Source organism: Echeneis naucrates, chromosome 7 (assembly GCF_900963305.1).
Source record: "Echeneis naucrates chromosome 7, fEcheNa1.1, whole genome shotgun sequence".
Taxonomy (NCBI): Eukaryota; Metazoa; Chordata; class Actinopteri; order Carangiformes; family Echeneidae; genus Echeneis; species Echeneis naucrates.
In genome coordinates this window covers 23,100,339-23,120,975 of record NC_042517.1, presented here as the reverse complement: position 1 = coordinate 23,120,975, position 20,637 = coordinate 23,100,339, and the positions used below count along the sequence as shown (strand labels likewise).

Here is a 20,637-nt window from a genome sequence, read left to right as displayed (position 1 = left end):
AAGCCAAGAGGATTTTTCCTAAAAACTACTTTCTTAAGTTTAAAATAAAAATCAAATTTTAATTTCTTTTTTTTTTTTTTCATATGTCAGAAAGGTGCCAAAAGCTAATTTCTTTAGGATCAATGAAAAGTTTGATCATTTTACAACAGTCATCATCATAATAATGACCTTCGAGGGGGGAGTATAATACATGTAAAATAGGTTTGGATTTAGTTCAGAACTCAGAATATAATATCTATGATTTTAGCTATGAAGTTGTGATTAAACAGTCAGACTGTAGGAAATCTTTTCAGTGATTGCTGAATCAGAACTTTCAACTGCTCCTCCCTTCACCTGTATTACACACAGAGACCAAGAGCTGCTTGTCATCGGGAGATTTATAGCCAACAGTGTATTTTAAAAAAATTGGTTTACATTTTGAAATAAGCAATTGTGCAAAAATGTAGTTTCTTCTCCCCAGGTTTTGGTAAGAAAAATAAAACAAATAAAAATGAGGTGATGTGTTGTGTTGTTTATAGAGGTCCTGTTTAATACAAACAGAAAAAAAATAATATATCATATGACAACAAACAAAACAAATATATGACAAGAAATGACACCCCCAAGCCATGCAGTCAGTCACGTCCCCCTGCGCTTTGAATGTCAAAGCCCGGGAATTCAAAGACTGCATTCTTCCAGGTATCGTCATATTTTCAGACCCTTTTACTTTGACTCTACAAAAGCAGCTGATAGAGGAGGGAGAGGGGGAGTACAGGTGAGTCAGGTGGATGGGGTTGGGGGGTGATGAACACTTTGTTGGTTCTGTTTGTGCATGTTTTCAGCTCACTGTCCAACTTGCAAAAACAAAAAAAAAAAAAAAAAAAGAAAAAGAAAATAATGAAATGTTCTAGTGGTCTACAGTTGACATCCATCAGCAACCGTAGCTAAAAGCAGCAATGTGGATTTTATTTTTCGTTTTTCTTGTGCTGTGTTTTTCCTGTTTTTTTTCTTATCTTTGTTTGTGTCTACGCAACATTTCACGGCGGGCTGTGCTCACTTGTGGCACAACGTTGTGCTAAAGGTGTAGATGAACAGATAAAAACTATTGCAGATGCGCAATGCAGGAGCTCAGCCCCATGCAAAGTTTTGAGTACGCTGGTCATGCCACAGACAGAACATTAGATAAAAAGCACCTATTTCACTTTGAGGCTTAGGTTAACTTTGGGCTCAGGTTTTTATAGGCTGTTGGTGAACGGTTAGAAAGGCTTGAAACTCCAACGTATCGGCTGGGGTTTCACTGCAGGGGTCACTGTACATACCCCATCAATTGGCCATCCATGTCAGCATCCCTATGACACAATCTATCTAGTTCAAATCCTACATGATTATTAGGCCATTAACAGCCTTCTATAGATATTTCCCCTCCACAGTTCTGATTCTACTACACTAACTCAAGTACATATAAAGGTAGAGATTGGATATGACACAGAAAGCTTAAGGGAAAAAGCTAATACTTCATCCATTTGTTTGATAAAAAAAAAATGCAAGATACACACAAATGTAAACCTGCAAGACATCAAAAACATCACCACTTAGTTTTAATACATCTACCTAGATACATTTTACTGAGATAAAAGCAATTATAATATTCTTTTTTGAGATATTTCGTACACTGCAATAACATTCTTGAACACATTTTTCTCATCTGTCACTGTAACTCTTGTTTTTTTTTTGTTTTTTTTTTTTTGTTTTTGTTTGCTTGTTTTTTTGTCTTTCACATGTCAGGGTTCACCTTTACCATGATGATACGTAAAGTTGCGTCTGGATTATATTCCAAAAATAGAGCCTATGTTGGGCAGTCTGGTTAACGGCTGCTGTACGTTGTCATGGAACTTCATGGGAGCTTTTAAAGATTAACTGTGAGAAGGAATAGGAGACTCTCCACAAAAAGAAATCAAGTGGTTCTTTCTGTTTCAGGCAGTGACAGCCTCTAAAAGTCACATGGAAGGAGGAAGGAGATTCCTATAGGTGAAGTGCCTTCTGCTACAAAAAAAGTGCTTCTCTTGAGGAAAAGTGGGAAGACAAAAACAGCCAGCATGGTATTACATAATTTTTCACCAACTCAAGCACTTTCACATTTCTTTTGTTTCTTTAAAAATAACGTGTGGCCATGTGCATGACTGGTAATTACGTTTGGCAGCAAACAGAGGTACCATAGGTCTCTGTTTTTATTTATAGGTATTTGTTTTTTATTATTTATTTATTAGTGAGCTATTTTCCTATTTTTGTTAAAACTGACCTTACTCTAGGAGCAAACCAGTTATTGTTAAAACAAAATAATAGGGACTTTTTTTCAGATTTGAAGAGCACTTTTTTTAAGGCAGGGTTTCTTTCGTAGCTCTCGCCTTGCTGTTTAAGAGGAGGACATTAGATTTAAGGATCTCTCTCCTCTCCAGACAAAATTCAGGTTACTATAAAGGGTTGTTCACAACTCAAGATGAGACATATTCTACCATGTTCTTCCATTTGGAAAAGAAAAAAAAATTAGTAAAAAAAACTGCCACTTCAAACTATATTTTTTTCTGGGTCACAACAAGACAGACAATTTCACTAAAAATTATTTTTTTCTTTTTTAAGTTATTACATTAGAAAGTATGCAGTACCATGCCTTTTGGCCTACTGATTCTGCCCTCTAGACTACTAAATAGGGGATGGAACGGGAATAAAAGGGAATTAAATGGAAATTTAACAAAAGGGTTAATACATTGTTATAACTATAGGATAGGCAAAAAGTCCAAATAAAAGCTGCTTCAACTTCTTTTCTCATCTTTTCCTTTTTAGCTCAAAGGGGCTTTAAATTCCTTTTACGGCTCAATCAAAAGCTATTGTGCGCTTTCATTTAAGGCTTCTAAGTGTTTATTTATCCTAATTCGCTAACTTCTTTGATCAAGCTCTCTAACAACCCAGAGCCTGAAACATCCATGCTGAGCTGATGCTGGTGTCGCGGCCATCTTGTCTGGGCAGGCCTGAACCCAGGGCCAGCCCTGTCACTGGAAGGCCTGATGGAAGCGAGGCAGTGTGGTAGTACTAAGGCTCGAGCTGAACACTGGGGGGAGCGGGTGCAGGGATCCGAGCCCCAGACCCCCACTGGAGCTCTGCTGCTCCTGAGGTTGCGGTTGCAAAGAGGTAAGAGGTGTCGTGGCGACAGCAGCTGCTGCCGCAGCGACTGCTGCAGCGTGAGGCTCGGCAGCGTGCAGAGATGAGGAAGAAGAGGAAGAAGAAGAGGAAGAGGTTGTGGATGAGGTGTAGCCCATAACCAGCCCTCCTGTGCTCATGGGGGCACTGTAGGAGGGCAGGTTGAGGGGCAGGAACCCTAGTAGATGGGAGAAGTCCATGTTAGCAGCACACAGAGACTCAGCGATCACCGCAGGGCTCTTGGACAGGAGGGGATCCCCACAAAGATCATCTGTCAGCCCCGAGGTGGGCTCCAGTCCGTCCTTGGGGGGGGAGGCAGCAGCGTGGGGCTCTGCAGAGGGGACTGGGCCAGGCAAGCCACTCTGCAGATCCATGAGGAAGCTCTCCATCTCCACTTTCAAAGGCTTGTCCAGCAGGTATGAGGTAGATCCCAGCTGGTATTTGGGGGCTGGCTGGGGCTGGTGCTGCTGCTGGGGAGCAGGAGGCTGGTGGTGAGGGGGCAGTGGAGGGGAATGGTGATGGTGGTGATGGTGGTGATGATGGTGATGGTGATGGGAGTGTGGGTGAAGAGATCCAGGTGATTCCATGTGACATCCCATGCCCATAGCGGCAGACAGAGAACTGGGCATCAGGGACGGGTGTGGGTGACCCACCCCAGTATTAGACATTGCCTGGAGATGGTGGGGGTTGTACATGCCCATTGGAAAAGGGGCACCACTGGGGAATGGTTTGCCCATCATGGGGTCTTTGTTGGGAGCCATGCCGCACATCATGGGGCTGAGTTCCTCCTTCACAGAACAAGGTGGCGATCTGGAGGCTAAGAGACCTAACATATCTGGAGGCTCCGCCTTGATCTTCAGCAGCTCCTGTGAGTGGCTCTTCTTTACGTGGCGTGTTAGATGGTCCTTTCTGCCAAAGCGCTGTGCGCAGTACTGGCACAAGAAGTCCTTTCGGCCCGTGTGAACAACCATATGTCGTCGCACATCCTTCCGTGTGTAGAAACGACGGTCACAATGGTCACACGGGTGCTTTTTCTCCTTGGTGCCACCTGAAGACTTCCCAGAGTGACTCTTGAGGTGCTCCAAGAGGACAGGTGTGCTCTCATAGCTCTGCATGCACACTTTACAGGTGAGATCCCCTGCCGTGGCAGAGTGCATGGCCACATGGCGCTTATATCCCAGCTTGGTGTTGTAGTGCTTACCACATTCCTCACACTTGAAGGCCTCCTTGTTGGGATCATGGGTCTGCAGGTGATTTTTCAGGTGGTCTTTGCGGTGGAACATTTTCTCACAGAATGAGCACTGATGGGTCTTCTGTGGAGAGTGTGTGGCCATATGCCTGCAAAGGAACAGACAGAACTGGACTGTGAATAAAATAATTTCTTACCCTATTGAAATAGTTGTTACTCTTCTACCAGTCAACTGCATCTTAAAGGGAGACATTAATTCTTTCTGTCCATATACAAAAATGAGTCACAGTGGTTTTTTGGGTTCAGGGCCCAAAATGGATTCTGGTACCACTTCCCATGATTCACCAGATTCCAAACATCCACATATGCTCATGCATTTGACACTTTCACTTACACTGGTCTAAAAACCAGTATAACAGGAAAAAGTTTATATTTGGCATAAATATTAGCAAACTGCTACTTAAACATATTTGGCATTTTAATCTGTCTGCTGTTTGGAGCAGCATGGGAGGTATAAAACAGCTGTTTGCTGCAATAGAAAGTGATTCCAATGAGGGCAGAGTGGGAATTGGAACAGTTACTGAGCACTGAGCTGGAATGTCCTGTATTATCCTCATCTAGCGTTTTATTGAAAGCTGATACTTTCAATAAAAGGTATATTTCATTTTTTAAGAACCAAAAATCCTCTCAGTGCAGTTTCATATTGCCTGTCTCAGGCTTCTCTCTGGACTTCGATTAACAAATCAGAAGAGAGGACTTGAGCATCATCTGTGAGTGGCTTGCTGAGTACAGGCTGTGATTGGCTGGACGTAGCACTTGCGATACTTAAAATATTAACATAAAAGTTAAATCTGCTTTGTAATCAAATACCACATGGAAACTTCTTCATTCAGTAACCCGGATCCTCCGATAAAACTAAAGAAAGCTACGGAATCTGGTGAAGAGTGTCTGTGGGAATGTTAAAGCAAATAAACCTCTTCATGTGAAAGTACTCATGCGATCTATTGTTCATATTGTCATGTGTTCAGTTATGTCTTTTTTGAAACAAAAGCAACTATGTATATTGTGCCTTATTATTGAGGTTTTCTGGAAAAGTAAAGAAGCCTTACATCAGACTTATTTTGAAAGGATGTGAACTATTATTGATACCTGAACAGTTTGTATTTGGAGCTGAAGGCCTTGGGACAGTGTGGCTGCGAACAGTGGAAGGGTTTCTCTCCTGTGTGACTCAAGGCGTGGACCCGCAGTTTCTCCTGTGAGGCGAACAGAGCCCCACACACCAAACACTCGTTCCTGCTTGCTCTCCCTAACTCTCCTCCTTCCTCCTCCTTCTCTCTCTCTTTCCCCCTCTCTCTCTCTCTCTCTCTCTCTGCCCTTGGCAGCGGGGGAGTGCTCCCAAACAGTTTGGCGGCAGTCCGTCGTCCCTCTTCCTCCGTCGTCAGTGCGGTAATACGGTGTGAGGCATCAGCGGCAGCAGCTGCCATGGCAGCCCTAGAGTGCCGCTGCCATGAAAACTCACTTGTGGCTCCCCTGCCTTGCAGGCTCAACGTTGGAGGTTGCACAGTGAAGGGTTGCCAAAAGAGAAGGCAATGGTAAGTACACAGGAAGGGCCAATGATCCAGCAGTCAAGGTATGCAAAAATCTGTGATGAGATAGATGATATATACTTTAGACACCAATTCTGGTCAAATTTGTGGCACAATTTAATTGTTTTTTCTTAAACCTAATTTAAAATCTTACATGTCTTTTACCTTGCACTTTCTGCCTCTCCCTCTGCTTCAGTCACTCCTCCTTGCTCTCGTGGTCTCTGCTCCTCACCCAGTCCCAACAGCTATGGTTGGCGGTGAGTGGGAAATACTGCTGTGCATCTTTACTGTCCTACAAAGAACAAACATGGCAGCAAATGATCATTCATTCATCCATTATCCATGCAACTTATCATTCAAAGGCTGCTGGAGGGTTATGACCAATCCCTGCTAATGCCGGGTAAGGGCAACAACCATTCAAGTTCACAAAACTCTGGGAAAATTACAGTCACAAATTAAGCTGCAGATTTGCAGACTGGCATACTCTGAAATTATCTCACCTAGTGTGACACACACAACAAACTATTGGCAAAATTAGCTAACCCCAGATTAACCATGTCACTTGTAAATTCCACCTGAAAAGCTTGTTTCATCTGAGCTCACAAGGGGGTGCTGAACACCAAGTCTGATAGACATAATAGGAACTTCAGGGGATCAGCAGGATAATGTTCTGTAAATGATGATTCTCCACCATAGTCACAGCACAATACCCTTATTTCTAAACTGGATGTGAAGACTGAATGTAATTACACAGACTCATCGGGAGTCTCTTCAGATGATAGTGTTGCACACAAAGTAAGCTTTGTGTGTATGTGTGTGTGCTTGTATGTACTTGTTATGAAACTGGATAAGGCTCCTGCAATCCTTGGGAAAACAGAGAAACAGCCACAACCCTCAGGGAACCAACGGACAGAGATGAGCAGTGTTATGCCACAAACTCGTGCTTCCAACAATCAGATCTACCTGGCCCAATCAATTCAATGAACGCCAATGAATGACGACAGCAGAAATTGTCAGTAACGAACAAAAGGGTACATAATGGCTGAAAACTGCACCAAAGTTAGAGAACAACAGTTGCTTGTCACAATAAACCATCAGCGATTTGAAACAGTGTTTCTGAGAGTATGGCTGAACTCACTCTCCCTGTCATCCCTCCATTCCCTTATTTACCCTCAGTGACCCCTGTGACCCCTGCCAGCTAACACACCAGCCAAGTCCAAGGTTGAGCGGACACAACAGTGATCACAATGTCAGCTGTGCTCCAATCATCAGTCACGTGATTTGAGCACTGTAAAAGCATGGGAGTATCTGACTAAGAGAATACACACACACACACACACACACACAGTCTACACGTACATACGCATTCCACATGTATTTATAATCCTTTCTGTGAGAGACGTCAATGAGTTAAGAGAGACAGCAAATATGCAGGAATCTGCTATGATTGTTTTTGCAGATGCTTGTAATTTTTACATGCCTTTGTAGGAATACTGTAGGTGCAAACACCCAACACATGTTGGTGAGCGTGGCTAAGAAATGAGCATAGCTGTGTGTGTGTGTGTGCGTGTGTGTGGCCATGTCATTTCCTCTATACTTCATCACATGCGTGACTGTGTTCCATGTATATCTTAGCATCTACATGTATGTGCATACGTGTCTTTGTTCTCATAATGTATGTGTATTTACAGTGGTGGTTAAGAGGACCTGACAGCTGTAGCGTTGTGCGGTGGTCATCACCCAGCAGGGAGGGTGCAGGGGGTGACACCCGTCCCATTGACCACCCTCAGGGAGCCCGGCTCTATTGTACAGCCTACCCACATCGCACATTCCTGGCCTGAACCATGCAGTGTTGCCCCTGCCTCTCTTCTCTGTGCACAACGGCACATACAACACACAGAGTTCTGGTCACACCGAATGCAACATCGCGTTCACACACACACACACGCACGCACACACAAACACCCTCCCAACCCCCAAGCTGGCATGTTCAAACAAACTCACAAAGGCATGCACACAGACAGGCACATACAGTACAATGAAAAGAACCAACACAGTCAAGTTACAGAAATAAACCAAATAGAGCTTGAACACAAAGAAGATGCCATGAAAGATAACTTTAGCTACGCCTGACCAAATCCCTATCACCCTACGTACACACAACACTGCAACTTTTGTTTTTGGTATACTGTGCAGCTTAAGTGCAGTATGCTTCTTTCAAAATACACTTTGAATACAATAAATACATGAATCAATCAAACAACCTTTTTTGTGCCATTATGTCAAAGTTCACAGTACTGTGATTTCCTCATTCTCGAGCAATCAACCAATGAAACTGAGCAGCTGAAAGTCCTCCCATTTGCGCTCCCCCCCTGCAGCTACAAAGACTTATCGTTGTACTCCTCCAGGTACTAAAACTGCTCCCACAGAAGCAACACAAACACTTAAAGTCTATCTGTGACAACAGTGCTTCCTGGCCACCCGTGTAAACAGTAAAAGCTCTTGTCTCCTTCTGCAAAGAAGAAGAGAAACCAGAGAAAAAGACACACTTGGACAAGTTCCTCCTGTTGTTTTCCTGATGTCTGATAAACCAGAATGTGAAGGTATAAATCTCTCTGAGTAATTAACCGGCATTTTCTCTTGGATGAAACAGGACTCTGAATAGTCCTAGACAGTTGTGGAAACCACCATCAATCTACGTCCTGTGAATATTATCTCCTACCTTCAAGCACATGATATATGTCCGTTAATCGTCTCTATCTTCATCTCGAGGCATTAACCACACCCACACTGACTCTGCCTCAGCTGCAGATTGTATATAAGAGACAGAATTTGAGCTCAGCTCAGATTGTGGTAAATATATACAAATAATTATTCAGCTCTGATTCAACAGGTTGTAAAAACTAAAATAACAGACTAATAACATCACTTCAAATTGTTGTGTTGGTATTCATGAACATCTAAGTATTATTTGGCACCTGATATGAACAGTAACAAACCTCAAGCATCCTTCTGTATATATCTATCTTAAGTATATTATTTCATTTATTTTATATTTGCATAAGTGTTTTTTTAAGCATCTGAACCAAGTTCAACCCATCATGACAACACCCATTGGTTTTATGAGCTGCTGTTTTGAAGCCTCTAGTTTGTAGATTGACCGTCAGCCATCTTGTTCTTTTTTGGAACCAAAAGACTGTATTTGGAGAGGAAGGTGGAGATAAAGAGAGGTGAGGGCTGGATTTGACCTGCTCTGAACTCTACGCTTCCAAGTGTCTGTGTGATGCACACACATCACACAGTAGCCACACCCTAATGTATGCATTATGGTCTATTTTCCTTGACTTAAAATTTTTGCGTGTTGCACTGAAGAAAACTTGGCCATAAACTGGCCATAAAAGACCATTTTCACATAGAGTTCAATATAGTAGGACATTTTGACCACCAGTGGCGCTGCATTTGATGGTTATTACATAAACTGCAGGTTTGAGGCTCTTAGGACTTTGACCCACTACACACAAAAGACAGTTACACTACTTCTGACTAAGGTACATTTCTATGAAGTCCTAATCACTTGGAATCAGAGCTCTTAGTGATGAGATTAATCTTCTTTTATTTTTAAAATGTAACTGACAATACATAAACAATGTGTTGATTACATCCATCACCTATACCGTTGGTCATGTCTGATCCTGCCAGTCTTTACAATGTTGTGATAAATAGAGATGAAACAGACACCTTAGCCATTAGTCCACATGTGATGTCCAAGAAAAAAGAAAAGACTCTCTTAAAGCTGTTTAAAAAATAAACTTTTGTATTTCAGGATCAAAGCCTATTTCTAGTGTTTGTATCATCTCCTCCATTCTTTTACTCTACAGGTTAACTCAGCGAGTTGTTTCATTTGGTTTTGTAAATGTGAAACATTACAACATTGTGTTGATGCAAACAATATTTTGCATCAACACAATGTTTTTCTAACCAAACAGTGTCCACTTACATTACTAAGTATCTACACTGTGACCCCAGAGATGGAACTGTGGACCTTGTGTGACACAGTCTCATTAACTAGCTGCTGAGATGTTCTGATTATAGCTGTCTGCAGAGCTGAAACCATCAGTCTATTATTGATTTTTAATTCATTTAAAATTTTCAGCCTTAACTTTAAATTAAAATAAAAAGCGAGACGATACCAGTTTGCCAAAATTACAATAAACTATTTAGTTTACAATACAAAGTTATTTAGCTTTGTATTTTTCTGAGAAAAAGAAGCAAACACCCTGGGAACCTAAAAGAAATTTCACAAAATGACTGCGTTTGATGAACTGAACTGATTTATCAAAATAAGAGCCGATGATGAGGGTGATCAGGAAGTAATGTCTTTTTGTCTGCTACATAGAAACAAAGAAATGATACAGTGAGTAAGCTCTAGGTCAGAGCACGGAGCGCCTCCTCATTACCACACGACTCCACCAGCACAAACAGCACAACTGCAGCCATTTCCAAACAATAATCACACTTCACCCTCATTGCTGTGATCACAAAGTAATAAACACTGCTGCACCATAAAACTTTGCTCCAAAATGGCAGATGCCGCTCCGACACACACTCCACAGCACAGTCACATGGAATCTCTGCTTACTTCCCCTAATCAAAAATGCTGAAAGCAGAATTGAACCGCCACTTTTCCAACCGCCCGGGTGTCTTTGGTTTCTGTCCTGGATGAAAGAGCTTCCACATTCCTTTCCTGAGGGGTCAGAGGTCAGCCTCTGCATTGCCTGCCTGCTGCAGGCTCCCGCATGCTGAGTGACTGGTATTAACCCCTTCAGTGCCTGCACCAGCCACACACAGCAACAAGTGGGAAGTTATTTTTTGTTTGTTTGTTTGGGGTTTTTATTTTTTCATGTATTGTTTTTCACAGTGTCACATTTCTTCATACTGCTGACGGCACAATGCTGGGCCAAAGCTGACCAAAGCATAGTGGGCTGTTAGTTTCTGCAAGACCATGATCCACATGGCAGCGCACTGCAGCTACAAAAGATTCCAAACTTAACTATATGAACAAACTAAATATAGAATGTGAGTTCATCATACGGAGCTCAGGTGACAACAGCCACGGTCACAGGGAGGGGGTGAAGCACTCAAGGGAGGGAAACGTCGCACAAACATTTAAACTAAAACACAGAAAATTATTATTGATGACACAAGAAATGGCGTGTACCGTTTCATTAGCGTCTAAAGTAAACTTACCAAAAGCTTTTATAGCCCTGCTCTGCATTTGCAATAGGATCTAAAAAGTAACCATGTCATTACGCATGATGTTAAAAAGCAAAAAGACAGGTGCAAATTAATTTGTTATACATGCGTGTAATGTTATTCCAAAGGTTGTAGGTTGCTTGAAGATTGTTTTAAGGTGCCATTTAAGTTTTTTATATAAAAATCTTGTATCCATGTTTTTGTACACACACAATTCTGTTCAACTCTGATTTAATGCGTCTCGTTGTTGTAGACTTTCATGAAAATTAAATGTAATCCTAGTTACAACAATCCTAGTTACAAGAGAAGGAAAACATAATAATAAATAATAAAGGAATAATACTTAAGATGAAACCTGGGTGACTTTTTTTCTTTGCAACCTTAGCGGCTGACCAAAGAAGAAGGAGCAAAGCATAAAACAGAGGGATAAAGGGAAGAGTCTAAAAGGGAGGGAAAAGAGGAGTCATTGCCGTGGTGGAGTCAGGGGTCTTTGCACCAGTCAAGTGACTCCAGAGAGCGAGAGGGGGAGAAAGAAGGAGAGATGGACAGACAGAAAGGGAGAGAGAGCGAGCGTGGTGGGTGTGGGGAGGAGGGGCATGCCATGCTTTACTAAACACATTGACCAGAACTAAAAGCTGGGGCAGATGGAGGCAGAAGGCAGCACGGACTCACTTCTGAGTTCAAAAAGGTTTCTGAGATCACTTGAACTCATCTTATAATTACATTTTGTAGGAATGTTGAATCAATATGGAAACTGACAGAAAGTACAGACGATATGAAATACTCAACTCACAAAAGAAATAATGAAGCAAGGAAAAAATTCATTTTGATTGGAAATTAACACATTTAATTTTTAGTGCTATTGTCCACCAATTATTTTTTTTACCTATTACTTTCTTATGACTTGTTTGTCATTTAGTGACAAAGATCAGATAACAACAAGTACAAACCCAGCATGATGTCACACATGGGTTTGCGATTTTGCCATCTCTATCTTCAATTCATTCATCCTCTACCGCTTATCTGTCTCCAGGTTGCGGGGGCTGCTGGAGCCAATCCCAGCTCACACTGGGTGAGGGTGGGGTCACCCTGGACAGGTCGCCAGTCCATCACAGGGCCAACACACAGAGACAGAGACCAACAACCACTCACACTCACACTCAGACCTACGGACACTTTAGAGTCACCAATCAACCCAAACATGATGTCTTTGGACTGTGGGAGAAAAGGCGTAAGAAAGGCCCCAGGCCCAGTAACCGAACCAACAACCTTCTTATGTGGGGCAACCACGCTAACCACTACGCTTGTGTGCTGCCAACTTCAATACAATTCAATTAAAAAAACTTTTGTTGTCTTTCAAATAGTCTCAGAAAGGTCCCTCAGTTATGAACACCTCAAACCCCAAAAACATAAAACACCGCCCAAGACATGAAAAGCATCTGAAAACAACAGACTCATGAGTGACATGAAACCACATGAAATGACACAGGTTAGTAAGTAAAAGAAGCACATCTGCAAGGCAGTGTCTATTTTAGTCTATTTACCATGCATGCTGCAGTGTAGAAGGATAAAATATATATATATATTTTTTTATGTTCTTATAGCCAGAGATTAACCCACCTATTGTGACTGAAACAAACAATATATTATTTTGATAACATCCATTTTATAGATAACATCCAATCATAGAGCTGGATTTGGATTTCCTATAAAAGTTTTGGTAGTAGGGTAGATAAGATAAGCAACAGTTAAAAAAGTAGATCTGACTGCAAATTATGCCAAACTGTCAAGAGAAAGGGCAAAAATCAGCTATTTCAACACAAGCTCATAAAACAGCTAAAATGAGATTAGATGAAATTTCATCCTTTATTAGTCCTTCAGATGGGGCATTAACAGAGGAGCAAAAGTACATTGTTGAGTCCACAATTACAATTTTAATGCTGTTTGTGTCACAGTTTTATTCAGTTTAGTTGATAAATTACAATATTCCTTTTAACTATATTTCCATCGATAATTTATGGCTATTTCGGTCATGTGCGGTGGCTGAGAAAGCTCACCACACTGCAAAGCCCACAAGGCAAATAAAAGTTTGAAGTAAAAAAAATAAGGCACAATGCAAATAAATTTTTTTGGAAAAAGCCACAGATTTGAGTGCAGCTCAAACCCTGTATGTTTGTCAAGTGAGTTCCCTCCCTCTCTCAATCCATCCTTCCTCCCACCTCCCCTGCTCCTCCCCAGGTTTCAGTTCCTCTCCTGCTTGTATATTCTGACCCATGGTGAAGCTCAACGCATGGGGTGAGTGGGAGGAGGGAGAGAGGAAGAGTCTTCAGCCCCCACCCGCCAGCCAGAATTTAGTTCAGCCCTGCCAAACCCTCACCTATTCTGACAGTTGGTCCCAACCACAGTGGCCATGAAACCAGCGGTGCTGCACTGGTGTCCTGGCTAAACATAAATATAGCCCAGGCTGTGGTCTGGCTGTGGGGGAAGAAGGCAGGGCTCATCTAACTGTCACCAAGGACCATCTTCACAACTTCATTGCCTGCTTCTCCCGACTTCATCGTGCTACTAAAAAAAAAAAAAAAAAAAAGGTCAATGTTTTTACTGTGTTTATGGGACGTAAACACATCCATTTGAATCAACATTTTTTCTGATTAAATGTGAAAATGACTCACTTACAGCCAGCTAATCAGATGTTTTTTTCCATCTCAACACCTGCAGGCGAAGTGGGGAATTTCTTAGTTAACATAGGCAAACTCCTGGCCCAACATTTGCCTTAGAAACTGCTGCAGAGACTTTCCGTGTGTGAGCTAGAACTAGTGCAGGACAATCAAGCAGCTTTGGGGAAGATTTAGGCCAGTTATTTCTGTACGCCAGAAGTAAAGAAGCACGTCGCCTCATGGTCCACACTGCTTGGTGAGTGATCATCAACTGCACATGGATGCCAGCTCCCTGGCACTTTCTCCAGTAGGACGCTCATTTATTTGGGACCATGAAGCCCCTCACTGTCACTCATCTTCTATTCCTCATCATGAGGGTCACGGTGGTGGCTGGAGCCTATCCCATCGCCAACGTTCCAGGCGAGGGCGGAGTAAACCCTAGACAGGTCGTCGGTCTTTAGCTGGGCGATCACATAGCGACAGAGACTAACAAGCACTCACACTCAGACCTAAGGGCAATTTAGAGTCATCAATTAACCCAAACATGATGTCTTTGGATGGTGGAAGGAAACTGACGCAGTTTCCACAAGAAGAGAAAATGCAAACTGCACACAGATACGCCCCAGAAAGTGAAGGAATGCTGGACGTTCCACTCAATATTGCAGTCAGAAAAGTCAGAAAGCATCTGGTAAATATTAAAAGAGAGGAGTGCCGTGAGGAAACAATGCTAACTGACTATGCTGCTAACATAACTAATTACTTAGTAACATCACTAACAAGCCATGCTACCATGCTGCCCACCAGTTTGTAATTTATCTGTCACAATGAAGATTTTTGTGACAGCTCACCATGTGTGGTACAGTCTGACAATAAATAAACATCGTGTATTGATCAAGATTTTAAAATAGAGGCAGGCTAGGATGGATTTCAGAATAATCTGTCTTCTTTTTATAGCCAGCGGACTCTTGCCCTGATGGTCATTAGATAGAATCCATCTTTGAGACACTTTAACATTGATTTCCCTTTGAAGCCCCATTATCTACATCCTAGACTTTTTATAACGCAGTGTGGGATACTATGAGTCCACCATGGAGTATGATACATTCAGACAGCAACATAGTGCTGGTCTATATAGCTGACAATTAAGTGGGTCATTTTGGACATGACCGTGTCCTTTTTTGGCAAAAAAAAAAAAAAACGAAAAGAAAAAAAGAAAAGAAAGAAAGTGAAAACATTTTCTTGCAGGTTCTGGACCAAACAGAAAAATCAGCATGGAACGTTTCTGTTGCTCTCACAGTGTTTCATTGAAGATAGCCATGCAACAAATGGTACAATCAGATTGGCTTGAGCCACAGACAGTTTGAATGTACGCCTCTCAAACCACAAAGCAAATAGCCAGAGATCCAGGCAGACCAAAACACATCTTCAAACGACCAGGCACTTCTCAAACACAAGTGTCAACAGTTAGAAAGTGTTTCACTGCTGCAGTCATGTTTTTGTTGTCTAAAGGTTGGGCTAAGCATGACATGAGTAATAAAATAACATTTATACATAAAAAACACAAGTTATAATGATTATACAAGTCTTACCTAGAAATGTTATTCAACAAAAATTTCAGTATGGAAGGGTAAAGCATAGTGTGAGACTTTGAGCTCTGTAGATTGCTCAGCACAAGTCCCACAACTCAAGAAATCTCAAGAATCAAGGAGACAAACATCCACATTACGCTTCAGGCCTGTCTAGCAAAACATACTTATATCTCCAAAACAAACCCGTGTAAGCCTACTGAGATTTTACAGTCACGACCAATAAGCATTAGTCATCCATCTGCTGCACAACACAGGAACTCATTGATAGTGTAGCCAAAGGCATCTGCCGTAGTGTCAACAGTCGATCTTGCAAAGTTTTCGACACACAAATGCTTCTATTACATGGCATAAAAACCCACAGGATGAAAGCAGCAGATCAAGTAACACTACAAGCGCATTAGACTCATAAACAAGTGATATTTGTTGTTGCTTTACTCGTATATTTGTGTGTAATTTTCTAATTTGTGTTGAGTTTAGGGTCAGTCAGGTTTTGGGGGATGACACTGAGTGCACTCTGCCTATTTGACACTGGGAATGTGTCTGTTAGTGAGAATGAAGGCCAGACTTACACAAGCGCGTGCAAAAGCAGATGATGTAGTTGACATCTGTAAATCCAACACCGCAGCTGTAAACTGGTTAGAACTGTAATAGAAACACTTCTTCTCAATGAATTTTGTATAAACATTCTCAACTGGAGGTTGAGCCATACAACATTCAGTTGATCACTAGAAAAACTAGATATTTCAACTCTATCACTCTCAATCAGTCAGTAAGTTAGTCATTGACATGGACAGAAAAAAAATTGAGAAATTTGCGTTGCCTCTGTAGTTTTAGAAAAGTAGGAAGAATTCCAATTTTCAAGGAAAGGGCAAATCGCCTCCAGTCCCGTTAATTGCTGCTGTTAATAATTAAACCAAAATAGACACACACACACACACACACATATATATATATATATTTATACTCCTTCCTTTTCTAACTCCTCCTCTTCTTCTTTTTCCCCTTTTGCCATTTCAAACATTCCAAAATCATCCTGTACTTGTTAGGAGCCTCATCTTGCCCTCTCTTCTCTTGCTATTTCCCACTTTTACACCCCTGCTGTGGTCATCACAGACGGCACGCGTTTGGAAGACAGCTATCAAAATAAGCAGTTGAGTTTCAACCCTTCCCATGTGTAGATGTGTGTGTAAAAGCTGGCACACGCTGTGGAACATCTTCTCCAAACATGAACCACATCAAAGTCCAATGTCATGTTAGCAGAATGGGGAAAAAGGTATGATGATCATCATCATTACAACAGCCATGACTGGCTTTATTATCATCAGTCACTATCTCTCCGAGTCTGGGACAGAGACATCTGGGGAGCACACGTTATTCCTTTAACAACTTTTGGGGTTTGGTGGAAACTAATTAGAAAATTAACTGGCTCCACAAACAAAGACCGACAGGGAGTTGCTCTCTCACTCTCTCTTTCTCTCTGTTCCTTTCCTCACTCGCTATTTAACTACTCTCTCACAAACCGCCAACATCACTGACACACTGGCTTTGGGTCTTGTGTATGCGTGTGTGTGAGCATATGTGTTTCCATACAAAATCTTATATTATTATCTGAAATTCCAGAGATTTCAAAATCAAGTCTGTGACTAGACATGCTAAGCTTAGTCTTAACATACAACATCCAAATGTGAAACTCTGAAGTACCATTCTTATTCCTGAGAAACTTCAAACTGAGCGTGAGTGGACACACAACACACACAGAAACAAAAACTGACTTAACTCATGGGAAAGAGGTCCATATTGTCCAAAGACGAATAGTGCTGGGTGACTGGGGTCAGTGAGGTCACATATTATTTAATGAGCTAGTTCATATGTATCAGACCATGTGATTTTTGGGTAATGCTTCATGTATATATATATATATATATATATATATATATATATACCTGTATCAAACTAACTTCAGTTCCTGTGATTTGAATATTAGGCCATTTGGGGATTTTGATATGCTTTAATTAATTGTTCATTTATTGCAGTCCATGTGCAAAATTGTCGTTTTATGTAATACATAGCAGTGAAATGATTTCAAGCAGTAAAATCTCGATGTGAACTATTTAAATAAAAGTGATAAAAAAAAATAGGCTCTTAGCATAATCACAACAATAAGCAATGGTTTTTATGATGTGGGGCATGTTTAAGCAAACTGGTCATTAGCACAGGAATCACTATTTGCTTGGGAAAGGTTTATAAAAATGTTGACACCACACACATGGGCACCATGACTGCGTGTGTGTGCGTCTGTGTAAGCAGAGGCTGATTCTGGGGAAAGCCCTTCTGGCAGAGAGTCCTTACCGTGACACGGAGCTTCACAGCAGCCGGAGATGTGGGCACAGTGCCAGTGGGCATCGCGCCAATCACCCTCCGCTTCTCCCGCTCTCAGTCTCTTTCTTTTTCTCTCTCCCATCACGTTTAAAGAGCACAGCTTTCACAGACACCGCAATCATGCACACTTTAGCGACCTCCGGCCGTCTATAAACAACACATAACTAAACGATACATACTGAGCTAAATACATTATACTCAGTCCCTAATCTGATAACAACATGTAGAGAAAGTGAGACATAAATTCTATTGCACAATAATCTTTATCTTTAGATGATAACCAAGATATGATGTCATCACCTAAGATTAGATGGCTGACATGTAACAGACCATATATTATCATTTATCATTTATTGTGTGTCACCTGATGCCTAAAGTTCCTTCTCTTGTAGCTCTGTGCTTGGTCTCCATCTCCTCCTCAGGGAACTCTCGTGTCTTTTCAGCTGCTATACAATCTGATACATGCTAACCAAATGCTTTCTGACTGTTCTGACTAAATGATGATGAAGACAGCATGTATTTTCTGCAGTTTGTCAAGATGAGGAGAATCGCGATGAGAATGCTTTCGAGTTCATGTTAAATAAATTATGAATGAAACGTAACTTCCTCTTGCTTTGTTTCACTTTAAAGAAACCACTTTCACTTTAAGTGTCGCTCATTAATTCATTAAAGGTGAACACACACTTAGTCTGAAAAGTTAATACTTCGTTCTATCGAATGACCATCCGGGGATGGCTCCACTGGTTGTAATCTATGTGAAACTGCCTGTAACTTAGTAAATTAGGAAGCATTTTCTAATGGGTTTATGATCCCAGTCCCAAGTCTTCAATACGCTATGATCTTCATTTTTTAAATGATGGTCCCATGTACAGGAAAATAGACCATGAAACAGGCTATAATGTAGGGAGCTTGATACATAGATAAACACAGTGCTTTGCTGGACAGGGAAGCATTAAGGTTAGGAGTACTGAGCAGGTCTGATCAACTCCTCACTGCTCCTCAGCTCCACTTTCTACGCTAAATATGAGTTCTTCTGTTCTCAAAGATGCCGATGGACGGACAAACTGGAGTTAGTTAGATTTAGATTTCTAATTAGTTATTTTTATTATTTAATTGATTGGTCAGAATTTTATCTCCTCCAGCCCCTGTTCAGTGTTAATTGTAGCACTGATTTATGCAGATTTTTTTTATTATTATTTCTTATCTATTTTTGAGGTTGGTTGTGTAATGGGGTTATTATCATGTTCAACTCTACCCTGCTCAACAACATGTATCTATGAGAACGATACACACACACTTTTACACAACACCCACAACACATCCTGCGGTCTGAGCTGGTCCATGCAGCTGCCGGGACTCCGACACTTTTGTTTGCCTGGGCTGCCACCGGCTCTCTGTGTTTCAGATGGGGTCAGCAACAAACAATCTCTAAGTTTGGCAATGTCAGCTCAGCTTAAAACAACAGGCATTGTTCAGCTGCCTTTTGTTTAGAGAAATCTACAGGTTTCATAGACCCCTGCAGCCTTTTCCACACTTTTTCTTTCACTCTCGTTCTGCTGCTCATTTTTTCTCTGTTTGGTTTCTTGTTTGCTAAAGACCCCCACCCCCCCACCCGCGACACACACAGAAAACACAAGAGAGCTCCTCCTTTGCTTAATCTCCAAGTGTATTTCTAGAGGATGTGTTCAGGATTATGGAAGGGAAAACGGAGAAAAGTAGTGTGTGCAAGGGGGTGAGGGGTAGCTGTGGTTAAAGGTAAAGACTTGTAAAAATAACATTCTTGCATAAACAGGGCCTTGAAAAATGGGTAGTGGGCAGCTCGCATTCCTCAGATTTTTTTGAAACTTGATCACGTTCTGGGGATCAGAGGCCGCAGGCACCTTCAGCAGATGACAGCCGTGTGACAAGCAAAGGAGAGAGGGAAGGGGAGACTCACGCAGAGGAAGAGAGAGTAGATGACAACAAAACAAGGAGGTGAAAAGAGAGGAGAAAGACACCAGCTGACAGGAACAGAGAGGACAGAGAAGGGCAAACAGCACAGATGTTCAAAACAGCAACTGCTCACACACGTGTGGGTGTTTCAGTACAAAAGACCAGAAGGACATTTTTTGAGGCAAAAATCAGCAGGTTCAGCTTTTTATGTTTCTTTTCAAAAATGCAGAGACTTCGCCTTAGTCTGATCTGCAGTGAGTGAGACTCTCTTACCCTGAGGTACCTGATCAGAGTTGCTCGTCGGTGAAGTAACTGCACAAGCGTCTATCACACCTACTAACTACTCCTGATTATTCTGTACATTTTTTTTTCTTCATTTCTGTCAGATAATGGTGAAAATGTGTCCTATTATGTAGTTTCCTGAGTTAAATTCAATATATGACAAAGAAAAGAAGCCCCACAACACATTTCTGCATAAAAGACACTGACAGTCTCTCAGTCATATAAATAATATCAATAGGTCTGGTGAATTGACTGGTTGCTTTAGATAGTCATGTAGATATAATGGGCCAATTCACCTTATATATCAATATAATTGTTGGAGCCTGTATTTCCTCTTCCTGTTTATTATATTGTATAAGTTATTAACTCTTTGACCTTGAGTTAGCTAACAGAAGAGAAGAAGAACACTGTGTTTCTCAGTGAAGTGGCAGATGCCGGTTCTCTATCTGTTAATAAAAACTTTCAAATCAACTGTGGAGTTCAGATGATTCCTTGTATTATAGTTTGTAGCATGTTTGCGTTTTATTTGGCAGTACATGACATTGAGCCTTTGGTGTCAACTCTTAGCTTGAAAGATAAAGCTGACAGTTGTCAAT

General features: G+C 41.4%; 1 protein-coding gene across 1 annotated transcript in view; it reads right to left on the bottom strand.

Moving 5' to 3' along the window:
- plagl2 (pleiomorphic adenoma gene-like 2) overlaps positions 1 to 20,637 on the bottom strand; it is a 37,056-nt gene continuing 16,419 nt past the window's right edge. The window contains exons 2-4 of the mRNA XM_029506917.1: positions 6,115 to 6,241; positions 5,513 to 6,005; positions 1 to 4,512 (exon numbers count right to left, since the gene is read on the bottom strand). Of these exons, the coding sequence (XP_029362777.1) occupies positions 3,027 to 4,512; positions 5,513 to 5,847 (1,821 nt within the window). The 5' untranslated portion in view covers positions 5,848 to 6,005; positions 6,115 to 6,241 and the 3' untranslated portion in view covers positions 1 to 3,026. The remainder of the gene's footprint in view (positions 4,513 to 5,512; positions 6,006 to 6,114; positions 6,242 to 20,637) is intronic.